The sequence below is a fragment of the Lytechinus variegatus genome, chromosome 6 (assembly GCF_018143015.1).
Source record: "Lytechinus variegatus isolate NC3 chromosome 6, Lvar_3.0, whole genome shotgun sequence".
NCBI classification, from domain to species: domain Eukaryota; kingdom Metazoa; phylum Echinodermata; class Echinoidea; order Temnopleuroida; family Toxopneustidae; genus Lytechinus; species Lytechinus variegatus.
Genome location: NC_054745.1, coordinates 19,196,798 through 19,219,972, shown reverse-complemented (window position 1 = coordinate 19,219,972; position 23,175 = coordinate 19,196,798). Strand labels below are relative to the sequence as shown.

Sequence of the window (23,175 nt, the reverse complement as noted above, 5' to 3'; positions counted from 1 at the left end):
TTTACAGGTTGCATTTTTTATATCTCTGGTGGAGCATTGATAGTAGAATGATGGTCGAGTATGATTTCTGTGTGGTTTATCATCTTCTGGTGGCAGCACTGGGATGCATTATTTGATGAGTAACAAGTGACCTTCGACATACCTTGATGACCTTTGACTCAACGACCTGATCCAGCCATTCTGTGAAGGCCTCGACCGTCGCCTGCTTCTTCAGAAGTTCCTTGAAGTCATTCAGAACTGCAAAGACACATGAAAGGGGTATTTTTAGCGCAAACTGTAATGAAAAAAAACTATTGAAATCCTTTAATCTGATTGGTTAAGAATAGTCTGTATTTGCCTGAGGAAATTGTAGGCAAGATGCGCCGATATTTTGCTTTAATAGATTGTGTTTGAGAAATGACAGAGTTGATTGATCATATTTTGAGATCATGCATACAGTATATATGAAGGACTTTAAGTGTCCCTACGTGTATGTGTGCGTGTGTGGGCCATTGTGTGCATAGGGGGCGTTTATGAGTGTAACAGTGTTGGTTTATATTATTTTTATATGGTTCTGTTTATTTTTATTGTATTAATTGTTTTTGTGGGCATACATTTTTAGGAGAGTTCAGTGTTTTTTGCTGCATTTTTTGTCATTGCATTTATAGGGGGCGGCACGTGTTCATGTTTTGTCTTTTCCTTATTTAATATAGTTTCCTGTGTCTTATGTATGGGAGAGTATTTATTTTGTGTGGATATTTGTGTGTGATTTGACTTACTCTTGTCTACCTTAGATATGAACTTACCACAGAAGAATAGTTATGAAAAAATGACATTGTGAACTTGGTTGTACATTTTCTTCTTTTTGAGTGATAACCAGCATTACTTGGGATCCTAACGAACGAAGTGAAAAATAACCTGTTCCCAATATTCCAATGAGGTGTTGTAAAAAACTTGCAGTCAATCACAAGTAAATTTTGTTACAAACTCAATCAAATGTTTTGCAATCGAATGTTTTGCAAACTCAAATGTTATGCAATTATTAGAAAATTAGAACTCATTTGCTGGTCTGCTTTTTGAAACACAAATTTTAGTTTGATTTGTCGATTTCAAATTTGGGATGAAAATTTGCAATCGATTGCAAATATTTTTTTGCAACACCAATAAGACCTGAAAGTGCCCAAAGGAACAGTAAACACTATTAAAACAAAAAATGATTGTGAACAAGAATGAAAATGAATCTCACATTCTGTGTTCAATTCGGAATCTGCTTCATCTTGGGAGACTGACAGCATTGCCTGAGATCCGATAGAACAAAGATCAACCTTCTCAAGATCCTCGATCATCTGATCTACGAGCTGTTGGTCAAAGAGGACTGGACGAGCAGTCTGGAGAAGAGAAAAAAAGGCAAGTGTAAAATGAAAGCTTCCTTTGAAGGAGGTACACAGCAGGGGTTGGTGACCAGTATTATTCTCCCCTCACCAAACGCATGTAATTTTCAAATCCTCTTTCCCATTGCATTCATTTCTAAACCTCCAACAGAAGCTTGCAACAAATGCTTCGCTTTCGAATTATTAATAAAACAAGACCCTCGTCATGCTCATTATCAACTCAAAGGGTTTGTTCGCTTGTAGGAATTCTTGAACATTGTTTGCATGTATTGCCCTAACCCCGTGAGAAAATGTTTGTATTCATTCATGTAGGCTTAAATGTTAATACTATTCTCCTGTACAACAAAACTAAATATATAAGTCTTACCTGAGCTAAATGAAGGAACGATGATTGTCTTTTAAGCGACTGGACGAAACGTCTAGCCACTGTGATCTTAGACTCTTTGAGCGCATCTGGAAGGTTTTCAAGTGATGACGTCATCCATATCTCCCATTGCCGAGTGAAACGTCGGATATCCGTCAGTAAACTATGTGTAGGGAGATTGAAAATCCAGTTGAATTATATAAGGGGCAACTATCATTTTGACATGGGGGTATTTGGGGTGTAAATGCACAAGGAATCATGTTCGAATCTAAATGAAAAATATGACGTTTAGCCCCTCCCCCCCCAAAAAAAAAATCACATCCAATTTTGCACTTATTGCTCAAAAATTAAAGATCATAATTACATTTTCATATTCCTTTTGTTCAACCATAGTATTAAAGGGCACTTGGAAACATGTTATTTGTGTGATGTACTCCAACATGGATGAAGCAGTTTTCGCTCTGTGACATACAGAAGGTTCAAGAATACAGTGAATATATTGAAAATGCCCGTTAGATTACAAGGAATAGCTGGAAGGTCTTTATCAGAAATTGGTGAACCTGAGCATTAGTTTTGTTCTACTAAGTTTTTGAGCTGACAAAGATTCCAAATTTTTCGTTTGTCCAAAGTCAAGGACAAAAATGCTGGTTTGATTTACTGATTTACCAATTTCCTACAAAGACTTATTGGTTGTTTTCAGTAATGAAGGGGATTTAAAAATACATTTACTGTGTTCGTGAATGCTCCTGTGTCGGGGAAAAAGTTCCCCATTAACCTATTGAATACTGAATTCGATCATTCCCACAGACTTTGTACAGGTATATGATTGGTTCCAGAATTCCAGTTTGCAATGGGTTAACTAACCTTTCAGGCATTTCCTGCATGGTAGCTGGGATAAGAATATCGATCACAGTCTTGTAGAGTATGGAGTCGCAGATACAGATGAGATCGATCATGATCGGGTTATCGAGCAACGGCTGAAGGTGATCGGGCATGCCTTGCCAGAAATGCAGCAGAAAGTTCTGGATCTATTTAGGTATAGAGGATAAAACCAAAGGGTGTGACAGGCTGATTGAAAATTTAAAGCCAATTGATGGTCCTGTCAATCATCTCATCCCCATCCATCCCAGGGCCGTCACCAGCTTTTTTCTAGGGGGGGTGCTTTTTATGAAAAAAACCCACAAAAACACAAAAAACAACGTATTAACTCAATTTCATGCAGTTATATAGCCCGCCGGCCAGATCTTTTTCAAAAGAGCCCTCAAGTATCCCTACCCCCCCCCTCCGTTTTTTTTTTTTTTTTTTTTTTTTGGGGGGGTTCTGAAGGGGGGTGCGTTCGCACCCTCCGCACCCCCCCTGGCGACGGCCCTGCATCCTACAATGCAGTATTTTGTAGTGTAATAGTGGAAGTGCCGTGGCCGCGTGGTCTAAGGCGGCTGACTCTTACATGGGAAGTCCGGGGTTCAATCCCCAGTCGCGGCACCTATGCCCATGAGCAAGGCATTTAATCTACAATGCTCTTTTATCCTGCTTTCAAATAAATGGAAATGCTACAAGCTTTTATTGGTACCTAGGTGTGCACTTGTTAAAAAAGACAGTTAAAAACAATATAATTATACTTGAAAGAATAAGACAAATCAAACCACTCCTTGTTTCATTTTCTGGTTTTCTCATTTCATTCAGTACTGTAAGTTTTATTTTCAGAAGCTTGCCAGACAAAGCCTCATCCAATGTTTCTTGCTTCTATTTCTGTTTATGGTAACTTCCTTAGGAATTTGGCAGGACAGCTTTTTTTGCTGGTAAATGCCAAGCTGGTATATAACCAGTCACGTAGGAAGCACTTTACATATAGGTTTAAATGGTGGCTGAAGTTATAGATGACAGATATTACTCTCTGGTTTTTTTTTATCAAAGTGGAGACAGTGGCAGAGTGGGGATTCTAACCACCTTCTGATTATGAGTCCAATACTCTAACCACTGGACCGCACGAGTTTGTATACTCGATTCCACTTATTGGAGTTTAGTTTTTACTTGCAGATTAGAATAATAATAAATGTAGTTTCCTAGGACAGAGTAATGCATCAATTTAATCCTTTAGGGGAAACTAAAATGACCATGCAACATGTGCGTTGTCACTTGTTTACTGTTTGTTACATAATAACTAGTCTTAACATATTCCTTTTGAGATAAAACCATTAGTAATACCAGGGATATATATAACCATATAATTTTATTTGTATTTAAAGAAACCGTTATTGCAACATGAATTCATAGAGTATAATTAGTGTTTTCTTATGCTCACGTGGGACAATATAATATACTACCCAGCATTGTGGCATTATGGGTAATGATCAGACCAGGTTTAAGTAGCTGAGGACTTAAGCTGTGGCTATTAGACCAACTGTTCTGTATTTCCTTTAAAGATAAAGGACTAAAGAGTATCGAATTGATGACGTCAGTTTCCATGGTGTCACGGCGGTCTGGTTCTAAGCAAATGAGCCCAAAATGTTAATCACATGAGAAAATATGAGAAAATGGCTGCTATCGGACTTTCATCACTTGTAACCTCTTTTTCAGACGACCCTAAGCCATTTGCTAATACAAATGTGCACAGACGATCGTCAGCTGCGACTCTGTTTAGAACCAGCCCGCCAGGACACCATGGCAACTGACGTCACACTTCGGTACTCTATTGTTGTTTTACCTCATCAAAGCTGGAGTTAATAATTGTGTCTAATATGCACTGAGAGTGTGTTTTGTACATCACAAGAAGAGTGTCAACCTGAACGAAAACAGAAAAAAGGACAATAATGATTTACCAATTACTTTAATGTGCGCTTTCAGCAATCCAGAACAAGGCAAATTAGATTTTTTTTTTTTGGAGGGGGTCATTTCTTTGCTTAGAAACCTTCACTTGCTTTTTTACTACAGTTAATAAGTGATTTATACAGTGATTTCAAAATAGGCTCCCATAATAGAGTAAAAATGGGTCAGATTTGCCTTAAAAAATTAGTTATTGTTGCCAATTTGGTGAATAACACGGACAACTGATGAGATATTATTCACAATTTAATATTGCGTTTTAATCAAATAAATAAATATTCCTAAATGAATAAGACTAAGTAATAAGATTAAATAAATTAATAAAATCAACTAAATTTTGAATAAATGAGTAAAATATAATGAGATAAACTAAATATATATATACTTTTATCCTTACCCTCTCAGCAGACAGAGCGAATGGAAGAGCCATGTGCTGAGCATCCGGAAAGTCTGGTAGGAGTGTCCCTGTCTTGGATGACAAGGAATACTTCCGGGTGAAACCGCCCTGTCATAGAATACAATGATAATTACAAAGTTATTAACATTCGTGTCAGTGACGTTGGGTGACAGTGAATACTTCCGGGTGAACCCCCCTGTCATAAAATACATTTTATTAAAAAATTATTTAAGTTCATGGCACTTGCGTACAGATGGGGGTGGGGGGTCATTGCTGCTAAAAGTTTCACGATCAAGAAAAAAAGGAAAAGATAAAAAAGAAAGAGAGGGGGAACCGAAATATTAACTCTTTGTAATATGTCAAAACATATCCCAAAATTAGATTTTTTATCAAAAACGAAAATTGTTACTCGCTTCCATCTTTTTAGAACTTTTGATCCATCTGCAGAATCTGGCGCCCTCAATATTTATGTCTGAAATTATTGTTCATTTATTTGTATATATATTTATTTATTTATTTGTAATGATTATTATTTCATTTTTTTATTTCTGCTCATTGCACCACTAATTTGCGATGATCTGGAAAGAAAGAAGATTGCTTCCAATTGATTATTGATTATCCATGTATTTATTACTAAATTATTAATTGGGTGCTGGTTTGATTACCCGTGTGTGTATTTGAGTTTTGTCAGACGTGTATCAATCAGATATGATTATTTACGTCTGGGACCGACCTTTAAGGTCACCATCCGAAAGACGTGACCAGGGCTCGAACCTCTGCATCAATTTGTAACTTCCCCACAGCTTGGATTACAGGCGCACGCCACAACGCCCAGTTTAGCATCATTTCATGTTATTTAGTAAAAGAGGTCTTTCAGAAACAGTGAAATGAAACACGTGACGAGATTTAACATGTCGTATTTCGATGATTAAAAGTAACTCAGAAATTTAGTGAACCGGAGGAATCTTGTTTCAATACTATCAGCCTATCGATTCTACATTGATATAATACTCGATAAAAGTGCCTACATTGAAAACAAACAAATTCAAATGTAGATTTAGTGAAAATCCGGAGGAATCTATAAATTGTTGTAACCTTGTTTCAGTACTTACAGCTTATCGATTCTACATTAATATAATACTCGATAAAAGTGCCTACATTGAAAACAAATTCAAATGTAGATTTAGTGAAAATCCGGAGGAATTTGTAAGTTGTAATATTGTTTCAATACTTACAACCTATCGCTTCTACATTAATATAATACTCGATAAAACATAAATTCAAATATAAATTTGTATTTATACCTACAAATAACCCCATTATATACACGTTGGGAAGATTATATCAGATCTTGATCATTTTAAACAGGATCACAACCCACAGGATGACGTATGAAGTGTTACTGATATCATGGATATAGTTGAATGGAAATACTGTTAATAGAATTGACACTCGTTAATAAATACGAGACTTAAAAAAAACATGCAAAAATGATATTCTTGGAAATGTGTCTGAAGGAAGTATAGAGTTTGATGAACTTTCATCAAAAAACAAAAAGAAGAAGGGGAATGAACATCATTTAGTAAATTTATAACTCGGGTTTAATTCCCTTCGATCAACTCGGTGCATAAACCAATCTTTTTGAGGATGACGGATAGCGTTTTAATGAAACGCGACATGTGGTCCCATGCAAAACGACCCCGCATTAAAAACGACACATGCCAATGTTACCGCGCTAGGCTGACGACGAAGGCGCGCAAAAAAGTAGGCCGAAAGGACTGGAAAAGGAAAAAGCAAAGAGGCCAATTTGGCGCCATTATTCATTCGAGAGAGCTGTGTCAAAAAGGAGTAATTTACAGCCTGGAATTTGTCCCGATGTGTTTGCACTGAGCAGATGAATATAGCAATAAAGCTGTTCGATTCCGCCCTTTTAAGGTGATGGGGGTTGAAGCATGTGTAATGTTGTTAAATGTTAGGAAAGCGTTATATCATTTTGAGGGCATGCATGCCTATTGATTTTAATGAATATCTTGCTGAAATAAGAAGCACGCGCGTGTATGTATAAGGAAAATGATGAAATAGCTATACTGCACACAGGAGCATGATTAAAATAAAATTATTTTTGTTGGGGGGTGATATCCTCTCCTCTTTCATGTCGATCTCTTCCTTAAAAGTATAAGCCTGGTCCCACAAAAGTATTAATAAAAGACACAGCGGACAAGCAAAATTTCGGGGGAGGGGGGGTGGCTCCATCCGTTTTCATCGGCTCCAGAAATGGACAAAATTCTTGAAAATTTTGCGAAAACACAACGGAAAAGATCGGACGTGGGGAGTATGTAACAGGGATGTTAAGTGCATGTTTATAGGAAGCCTATAGCGGATGGAAGCGGATGACAGCTTCGAAGGGGTTACCGGGGTTTTGAGTACGTGTACGAGATGCATACGCTTCCATCCGTTCTATTTACGTCCAACAAATGATGTAAAAACGTTCCATGTAGGCCTACCTCATCTGTCCTCCTCTCCGTTGTTCAACTGCAGTGGCTGTGAGTTGCGATGATGCAGAGAGGTCACAGCGGACGTCTAACGGATGATAACGGACATGACACGTTTATTGCTCGTCATGTTGCCGATTTATATCGTACACGGTGGAGAGGTCATCCGTTCTTGAAGTTTTGTGCAACTCGTTTTTTTTTGCGTTTTGCGTGGATGAAATCACAGTGACGGATGTTCGATGGATAGAGCGTATGAAACACGTATGCAATGCGTACATAACCATGATAACGGATGCAAAGCACTTTCCAATGGATGGCAAGATGTTTTTTTTTTACGTTTTACATCCCTTTGCATCCGTAAGCGCAGTGGAACCGGATTTGAAGAGATATACCCGACAAAGGGAAGAGAAGATATTACGAAAACCTGAGCTCAGAGAATTATGGACATGATGGAGAGAAAAGGGGACAGATGGGAGAATCAACCCCAACCCCCTTCCCAAATCCATCCAAACGGTAAAATCCACAATATGCGACATTGTTATATTTTCCCATCAAAAGGGGGTTAACTTGTCATATTTCAAGAACTTTTCTTGAAACTTTTTTTATTTATTCCTATTTTAAAAACATTACTCTATTAAAGCTAAATTAGTGACTTGTGGTTACTACAGAATGATGGTAAGGATGACGATCATCACAGGGACCTCTGAACCACATGGGGTATGGGGCTTCTGCCCATACTTTTCCCCAAAACCGTGTGCAAAATCTTAAAGGCGCATGACTGACTGATTTTTTTTTTTGAATGGGCAGCCCCCACCCCGCCCACTTTGTTATTTTTGCAAGCCTCCAACCATGCCAACGCTATAGGGTATGTTCTCCAAAATGATACCTATCGTGGCAGCATAAAAATTCATAACATCATTATCATTCAAAATTCCACCTCTAGGTCTATCTTCTTCGCTGATGAAAAAAATGGCTTATTATTCCTACTGAACAGTGCGACGTCATTTGCTTTCATAGTCACGGCATGAAAATTCTCCAAATACAAATGAAATAGGTTCCTTTTCTTAATTGGATCATTTGCCGTTGCGAGTTGTTAGGGCTCATCTTCATACAAACTAATTCATTCATTTTATTTGGTCATAGGTCCCCTGGCGCAAAGAGTCAACTCTGTAAACGAGCATGGCTCTGAACATCAGCAAACCTTGGATGATCGTAAATTGTAGAGAGGGAAATCCCCTATTAGTGCAATTTATGTACATTTTGAGGGCATTCACTCATTGATGATGGGCAACATGCTTTTTAAGCCAAGCAACCATCATTTTGCAAGCAACCATAACACGAAGATCCGCCATAGCCCGCATGGTGCACAACGTTCCGTTACCGAGCTACCATCGCAAATCCCTTTCTCGGAGCTGCGAGTTTTCTCATAGCCAAGCGTGCATCCATTGCCGGGAGAAGTGACGGCGTTTCGATGCAACGGTTTCGGGGATACCGGTGCAGTCGGAAACCTGACAGTGGTATGCGTTCTCCGTCTCCCAGTTAAAGCCGAAGTATAATGATGGAAAGGTTTGTCGCGTGACGAGGATAAAGGTCTCGGAACACCCCCCCCCCCCCCTGAATTGTGAGTATTGTAGAGCAGTCTATGGGCGAGGGTCGTCTCCCCCCCCCCCCCTTTCAAAGAAGGGAAACCTCATGGAATAGCTGTGCATATCTTGCAAACTCCTCGGTAAATTTCTTTTGATTTGCTAAAATCTTTTTGAAATATAAAAGTCAGACTAAAACTGTCAGTGTAATTAAAGATATTTTTGATGACAGGTGACGATCGCGGTGATTATGGATTTTGTTATAATAATAATCAGAATACTGCTATTGAGTTCGAATTTAATCATAGCTGATATACATGCAGAAATACAAATGATGTAGATAATCGTAGTAAATTAACGATGATCATGAACGTCATCTCCATCATTAACATCATCCCATATATAAATTTTATTTTTTTTATGTAAACGGAATGTTTACGGAGGTATCAAATTATTTTGCTGCCCCGTAACCAGGGTTTTAAATCAAAGGCCCGGGGCCGATTGCACAAAAGGGTCTTTGCAAGGACCGTCTTTCGTGTCGCCCATCTTTTATGATGCGCCATGTGAAACGCATTTCAAATAAATCATCTCCAAACATATTTCATTCGTCCATTTAAATTAACAGAATATTTGTTTATAAAATGATATGATATATCATGAAATTGTATAAAATTTGATTTAAAAGCAAGCTAACAAATTCTTATTCTTTATCATAAATTTCAGAAACACCCCGCTTATAGCGTATCATAAAAGATGGGCGACACGAAAGACGGTCCTTGGAAAGACCATTTCGTGCAATCGGCCCCCGTATTCTGAAGTCAGGTTTAACTTAGACCGCGGTTTAACTCAATAGTAAAATCATTGGGAGCCAATTAACTATGTTGTCTCCATTCGCTTTCATAATGAAGAAAAATACATCAGTTATAATTCCTAGATATGAACAATTTGGATGTCATGTGAGTTAATAAATTGAACGTGTACTGTTAGGGGTTGGTGCTGCAGTTGGCTCTCCATAGTTAAACCACAACTTTAAGCCAGGGTTTAATTCAAACCCGAGCTCAGAATACAGGCCAAAGCCAAGGGTTCAAATCTGTCTTCTCCCTTCTCTTCTCCCTATCTTTTCTCGATTTTGAAACTCCTAGGTGGTGAGATCGAAGTCCGAACACCCCTTCCCCCTCTTGGTATACCTGCATGCTTTGATGATACTGTTCCCCTCCATTTTCTTCATTTAAAAATGTGTCTGTAGTATGGAGTTTATTACTTGGATACCACCGAGTGTGGACATGGATGCGATTACGTAATTTACGTCATTAACCTCCGAACTAAACAGGTTAATATCTTAATTGGATAACACACGTATCGTGTGCATGCATGATGGCGTGTATGCATGGGGGAACCTGCACGGAGGACAGTGTGCAAATTTTCTCCCCCTGTGCAATTCCAAATAAATGAATAAATTAAATTATACAACGAAATGATGACAATCATGGACATACAGATGGGGGGAATGCCCCCAAAATATTCACGACCATGAAAAACGAAAGATAAGGAAAGGAAAATGGAATATCTATATCTGAATATTATATCAAAATCTGTAACCAAGTTTACTTTCATTAATCACGTTAGAAAGAGGCATTTTACTCGCACGGTCGTAGCATTGTAGAAGTTTTAGCCCCTAAATCCATTTATAGCCCCCGTAAGATTTTTTGGTATCATTACGCCATTGATAAGGATACAATGAAAAATGATTACATGCAAAATGAAACTGCAGAATAAATGAATTGAAGAAATTTAAATTGAAATACGCAAGGAATCCCCTTAACACTTTGTTTAAACCCATAGTGGTTTTTTTCTTTAACTTGTTGAATTCAAATAACACTATGTTACATTTATTATGTATACATGTAGTTCAAACATTTAAACTTTGTGCGAAAAAATGTCTCTTAAAAAGTGAAGTGATACAATAAAATTTGTTTATTACGTTACTAGTTTGATTCAACACTAGGCGTAGGCCCTGTCGGTTCATTTCCATGCTTGCGATATAGAAGGAAATGATTAGGTTAACTTCCACCCAAACATTGAACGAATGAACAAAGAGAGGATAAGTAAAACAATTTAAGACGACAGATCGTTGATATGGGCTCTTTAAACTACTCGAGTCTCCATCCGTTATACTTCGCTCCTCAGGAAATACCTACGCTGACCCGCTGTTATAGCCGCCTAAGCTCTCGGGGTCTTTGTTTGCTAGAGCCCCGATACACGAGCTCGCTGAGGGCTTCGGTAAACAATATGCTTCCCTCGGTTAATATGCAATGGTTGAGTGTGATGAACAAGCTCATCTCGACGATTACAATATTTTGCTATTTTTCGCTAAAACAATTAATCTAGGACTCAGGAAGGGGAATAATATACGAGATAAAAAGAAGGGGAAGAAAAAGAAAAGAAAGAAGACGATGATGATGATTAAGAAGAGGAAGAAGCAAAGGAAGAATAAAAAGAAAAGATGGTGATGATGATTTAGAATAGAAGACAAAAAGGAGGAGAAAAAATGATAAGCAGGTAATGATGAAAAGAGGGAAAATTAATTGAATTACCCCCCCCCACAAAAAAAAAACAAAGAGAGAGAGAGAATCAGGACTAAAACAATTTGTCTATGAATGTAGATGTGCAAACGTGCAAACAGACAAACAGAGGAAAATAATGCAATATAATTTTGTGAAATATTTTGTGCAAGATTTTTTGGGAATTTGGCCTTACCTCGCTCTTTAATCTTGCTCCAGAAAATCTATGCGTGTTAAGAGATGTAAAGTGAAAAAAGATGATTATGGTTAATAACGCAAATATTGCAATCTGAATTTTCATATGTGCTTTTACTATGCTGTGACACTGCTCGGTTGATAAATGAATAAAAAGTTGTATGAAACAAATGAATAATTAAATAAATAAATAAGTAAATAAATGAATAATTAAAGAAAAAATAATGTGCGAATGAATTATAAATTGGTAAAATACATAAACAAATAAATATAAATGAATATGTAGATAACGAATTGAGCAAATCAATGAATTAGTTTATTTTGGAATAAATTAATTCATGAATGAGAAGATATCAAATGCATAGATTAACACATATATATAACGATGTAGATCAAATAATAATTCCATAAATAATTCTGAAAATAGAAAAGTAAAAAGACAATAGTATAAATACGTATAAATAATAATCTTTATACGTAAATATTACTATTTGATGAAAAACCAAATTCCTACCTGGTTAGTCCTTTTGTAGAATACACAGTGTGATAATAAGCACTTGACTCTTTGATGCCGATACCGTAGTAATGATATCTGCAAAGAGAATGATAGGACGTTTAGTGTAAAGATTAGACAGTGTGAGTTAAACAAAATTGGCACCTTACAAATCGCCAATAATTATGCATGAGTTAGTATAAACATAATTTCATTTGCAAATCGATTTCCAATGAACTTAACTAAAGAATGTTTAACAGTTGTTATGTAAATTATTGACAATGTGTTTTAAATTGATGTTATAATGCAACACCATTTACATCTGAATTAATGAATTGCAATCATGTCTTATTTTGGCGCAAATCAAGCTTGACAATATTTCAAAGAATAACTCCTGATCATCCAGGCGTTAACACAAATTACTTGGGAGAACATACTCTTTCAGGCCATGCATAATAATTATGTGTTCATAGCATAATTGTTCATTAAATTGGGGATTTTGGGGGGTTTTTCCTCTTTGTGTTGGGGGGGGTCACGGTTTGCCCACATTATGAAGCCCGGTTTAACTTCGGCCATGGGCTATGATTGTAAACCATCACCGCATGGCAGGGCCCGCTGGGATAACAGTTTTCAGAACTGAAGTGGCTACCCTGGGTAAATATGCCGCTATTATTATATACATTCGTAATTCCAAAGCTTCGTTATTCCGAAGGTTCGGATATTACGAAGTTTCATTATTCCGAAAGTTCGTATTTCCGAAGGTTCGTAAATCCGAAGCCGTTCGTTAGTCCGAAAACGAAATGAGGTTCGTAATTCTGAAGGTTCGTTAGCCCGAAAACGAAATGAGCTCGTAATTCCGAAGGCTCGTTAATCCGAAAAAGAAATGAGGTTCGTAATTTCGAAGGTTTGTTAGTCCGAAAACTAAATTATTAACTAACCTTATTTCGTTTTTGGACGAACGAACCTTCGGAACAAAGAACCTTATTTCGTTTTCAGATTAACGATCCTTCGGAACATCGAACCTTATTTCGTTTTCGGATTATCGAACCTTCGGAATAACGCCACAAATGTTCGGATTAACGAACCCTTTTACGTGTTTGGATTAACGAACATCGAGGTATAGGCAATTTACGTGTTTCGGAATTACGAACCTTCGGAATAAAGAACATTCGGAATTACGAAGTGTAACCGTAATAATACTATGGGGGAGCCAAACTGTAGTAATTGCATTTACATTTTATGCTTCCTATTTTTATTTGACTCTGTCATCATGTTCGATAAAGAAGATAACTGTTCAGTTATTACTAGTTGATTATCTTTTTTTTGTTAATCAATAAATTGTCATTTTTCATACTATGGTAAATGTCTTTTTTCACATTCTACAATTCAACCTGAAGTCTCATGACAAAGTTTTTCATTATCAGAGGCAGTTTTCGGCCTTTACCTTTAGAAGTGGACTGCATTTTATGAGAACCGATAATTTGGTATGACAATCCTAACCGCGGTTTAAAAATGTCGTTAAGTTTGATAAGACAGGAATTTACGAAATAACATTAGAGTTACCAAACAAATGCTGTTCAACAAATGACGTGGTTCCTTTTGTTTGACGTGATCTATACACTATCTTGATGCGTGTAATGGCCATGTGTGTAAGTACGTCTTGTTTTTGTTTGCTAATTGTCTTTTGTTTTGTTGGATTTGTTTTTGTTACTACGCCATTTGAATCATCTACATTTTTTTTATAAGTGTGAACAAAATCAGTGTGACTTCTGTGATTTTTGCTTTTTTGGGGGTGGCATTTCGATTGGATCCTATTTTCGTCCTCCCTTTGTTTTTTAATTCATTACTTTCGCCCCTTCCCCTTCTTCAACTTTTTTCTCGCGGTTTTTTTTTTAATTGGTTTATTTTTCCTCCGGCTCCTCCGTGTCATCTTTTATATGTAAGTTTTTTTTTCTTATTTGTATTTTTGTTCTTCTTTTTCTTCTTCTTTCTCTCCCCTTCCTCACCCTACTTCTTTTTCTTCTTCTTTTCCCCATTTCTACTCCTCCTTTTCTTTCTTTCTTTCTTTGTTTCTTTCTTCTTCTTCTTCTTCCTCTACTTCTTCCTCTTGCCCTTCTCCTTTCTTCTTCTGTGCCAATAGATTTTTCTTTCTTAAATGAATATAGATATTTAAATTATTAGATTAACTAACTTCTTTTTGTATTTCTAATAATCTCGTACCAGGCTTTTAATTTTCTCACAGTGTCTTTGTTACCAATATCAGGTTATATACATATTTATTAAATTCTTATCAATATAATTTTTTTATACACTATGTCATCATTAAGTCATATTTGTGTTGGTTCTAAAATATCATGAATGATCGTACAATCGTTTACTGAAATATTAGTTGAAGAAGGCCCGTTTCCTCCGCATCACTCTATCTGAACCCCCCCCCCCTTCATCTCTCTCCCTCTCTCACTTTCTTTTGACGAAAAATATATATCTTACTTTGAATGCCCTCTTGTTCCAAGTCGTCTTGTTGTCAAATTAGGAAACTTTTGTCGAATTGTCTGAAGGTATAAGAAGAAAGATAAAATTATCACAGAGAAAGATACAATTTGTTACATTTCACCAGGTTCAGAATTGTTTGTGTAAGTCAACATTTAACGTGAAGATTAAAAAAAAATCGATATTTTCAAAAGCGTTAAAGGGATGATACATATAGATATTGAATATAAATCTCGTCAATAAAAACACCGTTGATCAAATTTTGATCAGGTGAGAAGATGAACACAAAATATAAAATGTCAGAATATACAGTAAATCGTTCAGGATCATTTTTAAAATACATTCATATTATAATATATACCTACATAATTATTTCGTTTATGTAACTGTTGCATTCAAATGTTTTCCCCAAATATAATGGGAAGATCACACGTAACGTTGGCGACAGTTTACAAATGTTTCATTGTTGGTAAAACACACTGATAAGAAACGGGTAGTTTGGAACAGTTTACATGACGACAATATAAATGACATTCCGCCTGCAGTCAATGAAAAACAACCAGTCTGCATTCGTAGTCTTTTTAGGCCTAGGCAGTGGACTATTCTTATATAGATTATCCGCCAATGAGTAGCGTCATGGGCAATTAATTTTGAAGGGGCCACATATGCAGTATAGGGCATAACTTCTGAAAAGCTGCGAGCGAGCAAAGCGAATAAGATTATTTCCCCCCTTTTTATTTTCTCCTTAAAGCACGATTTTATTTTTATAGTGGTAATGAGAAACAAAAAAAAAACATTTAGGAAATTATATATTTCAACGTTTTACTTTTACCCCCCCCCCCTTCCTGTTGTCCCTTTTGTTTTGTCATGAAGCTTTCAGGGAGCCATGGCTTCGACCCCAGCCCTTCCCATCTTTACGCCATTGTCGTCAATTATGCCAACCTAAGGGGCCTGTAGATGAAGTGCACATTAAACCTTAAAACAAATCTGCCAGAGGATTCGTTCTGAAAACGATGCATTATTTGGGAATTATGTCATACAAGCGAAGCGAGTGAGCATAAAATGTGCAATCAATCAAGATCAATAGGGCCTGTTATGTCATTGATTGCGAATGCTAACAGGATTATCAGCAATATATTCAACAGAAGTTCTAGAAAAAAATCATAATATTTTAAAACAGAATCCAATGACTCGTAAAACAAATTCATTTCAGAACTGGAACTACACTGTTTCATTGTTTTATCCTTAAAATAAAAGAAGTTCCTGCAGCGGAGTCTCGAAAACACCTGTAATCTTACCAGAATGCGTAATCTTACAGGAAATTGGTGTATGGAACCTTACAAATTTCCTTTGAAAAAACACACTTTTCAGCTTTTAAACAGACCTGTTCTGTTAAATTGCAGAAAATTTACTGTTTTATGAATTAACAAAATGATCATGATGATTCTGTTATTGCATTCTGCAAAATCTTCTTTTTCCTGTAAAATCAGGGTTTTTATTATAGTATAGGCATAAAGACCCGCCCAGTATTTTACACCAATGGGTCTAGACAACAAGACTACGAGAAGTTTTTCATGACGCAAACATTTGACAAAGTATACGCAAAACGGTATCATTGTTACGTAATATCGGATATATACCCTGATTGTTTTTGTCCAGGTCATGATATATGAACATGTAGTCCTGTATTTACCATCCGTGCCTTGAAAAGATACATGCAAAGTTTACTTACAAGATGTAAATACCGATAAATGCTACTTATCAATGTCGGATACACTCAGACCCACAAGGAAATTTATCAATATATAAATAGATCAACTACTAGTAAAAACCGCGGTGTAGTATAACGGTGAACCCACAGGGTTAGGAATAATTTGCTTAAGAATTTCTCCGACCTGTCGTCATCATTGGGGGCGATTCTTGCGATTTTCAAAGGATAGTGCCGCTGTTTTGTCGCCTGTCTATCGCCACAATGAGTAAAACAAACACGCGTAAACTATTCGCAAAAATTCAAGAAACAAACCTGGCAATGATTTCAATAGATACACAGCAAATTTCATTTCACAGTATACTCAATAGTTACAAATTGAAATGTTGAAAAATAAAATCTAAAATGATGAATTTCTACATTTTCTTTCAATGATGTGTACACTGCAAAAACTCCGGTGTTGATTTACCACCAGCCCGGAATCTATATATCTCCACACAAGAAAAGTGTTAAACAACACCAGTTTGGTTTTGGTCTAACACCAGTTAGGTCATTATGCAACACCAAATAGTATTAAAACAACACTGAGTTGAAACCGGTGTTGCTTCAATACCTTTCTGGGGTGGGCATATATAGATTCTGGGCTGGTGGTGAGAGTTTTACAGTGTACCCTAGTCAAGTGAAAATGTCTCCATCTCCACTCGCTTTGTGAAAAGCGCTCAGAGAGATGCAACTTAATTTGCTTATGTATTTTGGGCTATACAAAAACGTTTCATTAATATAACTATTATTATATTTGCTTGGGGTATAAAGATGCTGATCATAAGAACCGCGTGTCCGAATTTGCTAACTTTGCAGAGATATGTAAGTGCGTATAAAAAAAGGCTCCAAAAAGTATTTTGGAAAAGTTTCTTTTAAAAATTATTTTTATAGATATGCAGGTGAGATTTTAGTACTGATAGATGATAAGATTTTATAATCAGATGACACCAAAATACCGATAGCACAATTTTGACCAAACGGCAATAAGGACCATTGTTAATTAAAACAGAATAGATGTTGCTCCAATGTATCGCTTGTAGACGAAATATGAACAAACAAAAACAAAGCACCCAAACGCTCAGTTTGAATTGCATGAGTACTGAGAAGGAACTGTTAACATTGTCATAATTACTGTGGCATAATGAAATGCTGAAATTTTATCCTTACCTTGCCGAACGTAGCAGCACAAGCTGGGTCCAGACTCTCTTTTCTGCAGAAGTCCAGGTAATGTGAGTAGAGTATGCATCGTGGTAGGCATACGCCATCACATATACAGTAATTCTCTTCCAGCCTGGAGTTGAAAAATATACGTGTATATCACTAAAATTACTATTGTTAACTACGAATAATATCGAATTTCTTCGAACCGATTCTCAAAGCATGAAAAGAGTTCCCGAGATGAATTACAACTTCTCAGGTGCAGCGGAACGTAATTTCGTTTTGGAGGGGGGGGGGGCCAAAATGGGCACTCATATGTCAAAATTGGCATTTTGGTGCAAACGGATATTTTCACCATGAAGTTTTTCCTTTTTTCACCATGAAGGTTTTTTATTGTATGAAATATTCTATATTTCTCCTTGTCCTGTGAAAGAAAGTTTTATTTCTCCCTGAACATGTGGTATTACCATTGTTAAACATTTTGCGGTTCATTCAAGTTTTTCCTTATGGTAAAATCTGTAAGAATTGAAATATTGTATAATTCAAACAATAAAAAAATAGTGAGGGACATCATCTGCTCGTGACTAAATCTTGGATATAACTATTTTGTGAAAAATAAGCGAAACTTTAAAATGTCATACCTTTCTTATATTACATCCGATTTTGATGGATTTTCAGCATTATGCTTGTCTGATTTCCCCCCATTGATTCAAATCTACATTTCTGAGGTGGACTTGAACTTTAAGTGGAGCACAGCCTTTTTGAAATGATCTTACCAATCGAATAATGCGAGCGGAAATAAGAGCTGAAAATTCGTGACATTTCAACCTGAAAACTGACATTCTAAGCACTTTTTTAACCAAGAACGGAGCGAAACATCGAGTACCTTACAAAACAATAAATGATGCGATCGCAAAACGCGAGCCCAAAATTTGTGATATTCCAACCTAAAAACTAGACATTCTAAGCACTTCTTTTGACCAAGAACAGAATGAGTACCTTACCACACAATAAATGATGCGAGCACAAAATGTGAGCCAAAAATCGTGATATTCCAACCTGAAAATGGACATGCTAAGCACTTTTTGTAACCAAGAACAGAATGAGTACCTCAATAAACAATAATTGATGCAATTATTATGTTTTACTTCAAAAAGGGTATTTCATTTTAAATAAGGGCACAATTCATTTTGAAAAAAAAACCGGGCACTTTTCAGTTTGAATAAGGGCACATTTTTTTTCCAAGGGGGGTATGGGGGGGGGGGGGTTGCAATTGCCCCTGCGACTACTGTAACTTTGTCAGAATTGGCAACTACCATGGTATCGAGAATATGCAATATATATATATGTGGGTTGAAGATGTCATGATCCCTAATTCCCGAAATCAAAATTATTCATAATTTCATTCCTGTCTGTCCCTTAATTGTAAGAGAAATATCAGCCGCAATGAATATTAAACACATTATTTCAATTGTCAGTTTTGCAGAATTTAAATAGATAGCCTAGGATTACATAGAATAAATAAAAACAATAAGTGGGGATGTGATATCGTATTGTTTACTGCATATGCACTGTTTCTCTGAAATGATGCAAAATCTTACATTGTTCCGATTTTGATGAAATTTTCAGTCATGTGGTTGTTTGATTTTTGCGATCTATTCATGTCTTATCATTTTCAGCCTGGAGTACCCTTTAAATATAACAACGGCCTGTCATACCCTCCGTCGGCTTATGTTGGTTAAAAGGGACAGGACTGGTTCGACAACCCCTTGATATAGTTTTTTTTTTTTATAAACTCACCATTGTAAGGTTAGAGCGGTTTGTTTCTTCTTGTCCTTCACCATTTGCGCTACAGTCTTTTTGCCAGTTGTTTTCGTTGGTTCATCTTTCTTATTCTTGTGCATTTCACCGTCATCTTTGTTCACAACGACTGTCTTCCTAATTTCATTATCGATGGCACTGCTTTCAAGTTCTATTTCGTGTTCCTCGTCGGACGAAGTTTCGGCACTCTCACCATCTAGCGAGAAAATGTTAAGCGTGAATTTAGAATGATTTGATATATATCATGTAGTGTAGAGTGGGAAGGGCAAGGGTAGTCTGCTATGCAGACTCTGAATGGCTCGTGAGGTGGGATCTGCTGGTTTGCGAAGCAAACCAGCCTGAAAGGACGAGCGAAGCAAGCCATTCTGCAGCATCAATAGACATCGTCTGCTATGCAGACTCGTTGAATCAGCTGAGGTACACACACTGCAGATGTGGGTCTACATTTGTAGACTAGGGCACGGAGCCTTGCACTGTAAGAACCCTGTTTAAAATCTTAAGCACGTTGTTTAAGCCCGTCACTTTAACAACTACTGTTTAAACTTTTTGAACAAATGTTTAGACTTTTTAAAGAACCGTTTAAACTTTTTAAACTAGTTGTTCAAAAAGTTTAACAATTACAAAACAGTTCAAACAACCTTTTTAAGTGACAGGCTTAAACAACGTGCTATTTTTTTTCACTGTGTGGAACGATTCTCTGGGAGGGAGATTTCCACTGTTAAACATTTTATTAACAGAAGTTCTTGCAGCAGTGTCCCGAGTACACCTGGGGCTCGTTGCAGAAAGAGGTGCAATCAATCGCAACTTGATTTTCAACCAATCATCGGCGCGCATTTGGGACTTGCGATTGATTTTTTGACTTGCGTTTAAACGCAAATCTTTCTGCAACGGACGCCAGTACTTTGTCTACACTTTGTAATCTTACATGTATTGTGTAAAATTACAGAAATTCGGTATCTGGTTTGGTGTATGAAACCTATCGATTTCCTGTAAAGAGACTTATATTTTCTTTTTTTTATCAGACCTGTTCCATTAAATTGAAGAAAATTCCTGTTATAAGAATTTGCAGAGTAATGTTGCCATTTTTCAGTAAAACCGCTCCTTTTCTAAATTCTGTTTCTAAAACAGGATGGTTTGTTCAAAAATTCATTTCATTTTCATTTAGGTTTTATTTCCACAAATCCGTTATGTTACAAAACTTTGATATCTTGCATAACTAAGCTGAACAACCATTACACACGTAGGTTATATAAATATAAATAGCAAGCATTCTTAATCAATACATATTAATACATGTTTAAGTATACATAAAACGGAAAAGTGGAGGAAACCTTAGAAGCAGAATGCTTGTAGATAAGGTTCCCTTTTTATACATTACTTTTGATATAATTACTTTAGAATAATACACGTGACAACATTTTATAAATCAAATTATACCGACAAAAACAACACAACACAGAAACGTGACAAAAGAAAGAAACGAAGAAATAAAAGAACAAAATAAATAAAACAAGCAGCTGCCATCCAACAGAATTTAAGAAAGTTCTTGATTAGCTCTGTGGACAAAAATACAATAGAGCATGCCAATAAAGAGCAATTCAGTTTGTTTCATTATATCGAAGAAGAAGCTTTGCTTTCAAGTGATGTTTGAAAATATTATAATTTTGTAGTTGCTTAAGTGTCGTATCCAAGGAATTCCAAAAAACTGGACCAGTATATACTATCGTCCTTTTCCTAAGTACTGTTCTCAACCTATGCAAGTGAAAGAATGACGACTGTCGGGTAGGATAAGTATGCAAATGTTGATTCTTTTGGAATAGTGATGTAAAAGCATGAGGAAGAGCATTTGAGTTCAATTGAAACATAAAACACCCTAAAAAGAAATTATATAAATCATGCACCTTTAATACTTTATTGTTGAAAAATAAAATATTTGTGTGACTTAACCTGTCAGAGTGGCAAATTATTCGCAATACCCGTTTTTGAAGAATTAACAATTTATCCAGTTGGTAATTAAACGAATTACCCCATGCAAGTATACCGTAGTTCAGATAAGGTAAAATAAGTGTTGAGTACAAACCTTTCAAGATATGCATAGGAAATGACGATTTTAATTTATTGATTACCCCAACATTCCTCGCAAGCATTTTACTTAAATTCAAATTATGCTCTTTCCAAGAAAGTTTATTGTCAATAATAAGACCAAGAAATTTTAACGAATCAACTATATTTATAACAGTATTATTAATGTAAACATTACCGGGTAACTGTGAAATAGAATTACTGAAAAACATACCTTGAGTTTTATTTATGTTAAGGGAAAGTTTATTAGCGCATATCCATTCTGCAACAAGTCTGAGTTCAATATTAACTGTTTCTAATAGGATATTTGGGTTTTTATGGGAAAAGAAAACGGAAGAATCATCAGCGAATAGGGTAAATGACAGGACCCGAGAAGAGTTTTGAAAGTCATTCATATACAAAATAAAAAGTAAAGGTCCAAGGAGGGATCCCTGAGGGACACCACAAGGTAGCTGTTTAAAAGACGAATTAACACCCTTAATAGAAACGAATTGAGACCTTCCTATGAGATAGCTTCTAAACCACTCCAAGGCCTTCCCACGAATACCGTAATGAGAAAGTTTATACAGTAATATTTGATGGTCAATGGTATCGAAGGCCTTGGAGAGGTCCAAAAATATTGCAAGTGTATGACAATGATCATCATTAGCAGAAGCAACATGATTAACAAATTGTAAAATTGCATGTATCGTGGAATGTTTTTGTCTGAAACCAAATTGCGAATCTGCGAAAATATTATTACTTACAAAGAACGACATAGTACGATCAAAAATAAGTTTTTCTAGAACTTTGGAAATTGACGATAACAGTGATATTGGCCTATAATTATTGGAGTCTAAAGGATCACCTTTCTTCAATATCGGAATAACTTTAGCGATTTTCATTGCGTCCGGTACGACACCTTGACTTATAGATAAATTGAAAATGTGCTCTAGAGGTTCAGTAATTTCATTTATGATATGTTTCAGCAAGAAATTACTAACTTCATCATATCCCATACTTCGCTTGTCTTTCATATTTTTTACAATTCGTAAAATTTCTGATGAATTGGTTGGATTAAAAAATATTGAATTCTGATTTTTGTTCTTCAAAAAATTATGAAAACTTTTTTCTGCGTTAGGAATTTTCTTAGCCAAATTTGATCCGATGTTTGCAAAGTATTCATTAAAGTGATTGGATATAGATTCATTCTCATCTAAAACTTTATTTCCCTCACGGATTTGGGTTATATCTTTAATGAGACTCCTCCTATTCAAAGCATTATTTATTATACCCCATGTTTCTTTTATGTTGGACCTTTTCTTTTCAAACTGATTACAATAATATTTCCTTTTCTCAATCCGTAAAATTCTTGTTAATGTATTTTTATATCTATTATATTTCTCACGACGTTTTGGAGTAGGATTTACTCTAAGTTTGTAATACATATTGTTTTTTCTGTTAATGGATCTCAGTATAGACTTGGAAACCCATGGGTTACGAGGTTCATGTTTGTAATTTGAAAACTTACACTTCTCCGATGGAATACACTCATCGAGGGCGTCTTTTAGAATGTTATTAAAATTGTTGTAGGAGCCGTTAATATTATTATTCTCC

The 23,175-nt window shown here is 36.1% G+C and overlaps 1 protein-coding gene across 1 annotated transcript in view; it reads right to left on the bottom strand.

Annotated features, from left to right (window-relative positions):
• LOC121417142 (DNA-binding protein RFX6-like) overlaps positions 1 to 23,175 on the bottom strand; it is a 42,807-nt gene that overhangs the window by 5,061 nt on the left and 14,571 nt on the right. The window contains exons 3-13 of the mRNA XM_041610730.1: positions 19,477 to 19,693; positions 17,686 to 17,809; positions 14,769 to 14,830; positions 12,300 to 12,377; positions 11,787 to 11,814; positions 4,955 to 5,062; positions 4,439 to 4,516; positions 2,599 to 2,762; positions 1,738 to 1,897; positions 1,226 to 1,367; positions 143 to 237 (exon numbers count right to left, since the gene is read on the bottom strand). Coding sequence (XP_041466664.1) covers positions 143 to 237; positions 1,226 to 1,367; positions 1,738 to 1,897; positions 2,599 to 2,762; positions 4,439 to 4,516; positions 4,955 to 5,062; positions 11,787 to 11,814; positions 12,300 to 12,377; positions 14,769 to 14,830; positions 17,686 to 17,809; positions 19,477 to 19,693 — 1,256 coding nt within the window. The remainder of the gene's footprint in view (positions 1 to 142; positions 238 to 1,225; positions 1,368 to 1,737; positions 1,898 to 2,598; positions 2,763 to 4,438; positions 4,517 to 4,954; positions 5,063 to 11,786; positions 11,815 to 12,299; positions 12,378 to 14,768; positions 14,831 to 17,685; positions 17,810 to 19,476; positions 19,694 to 23,175) is intronic.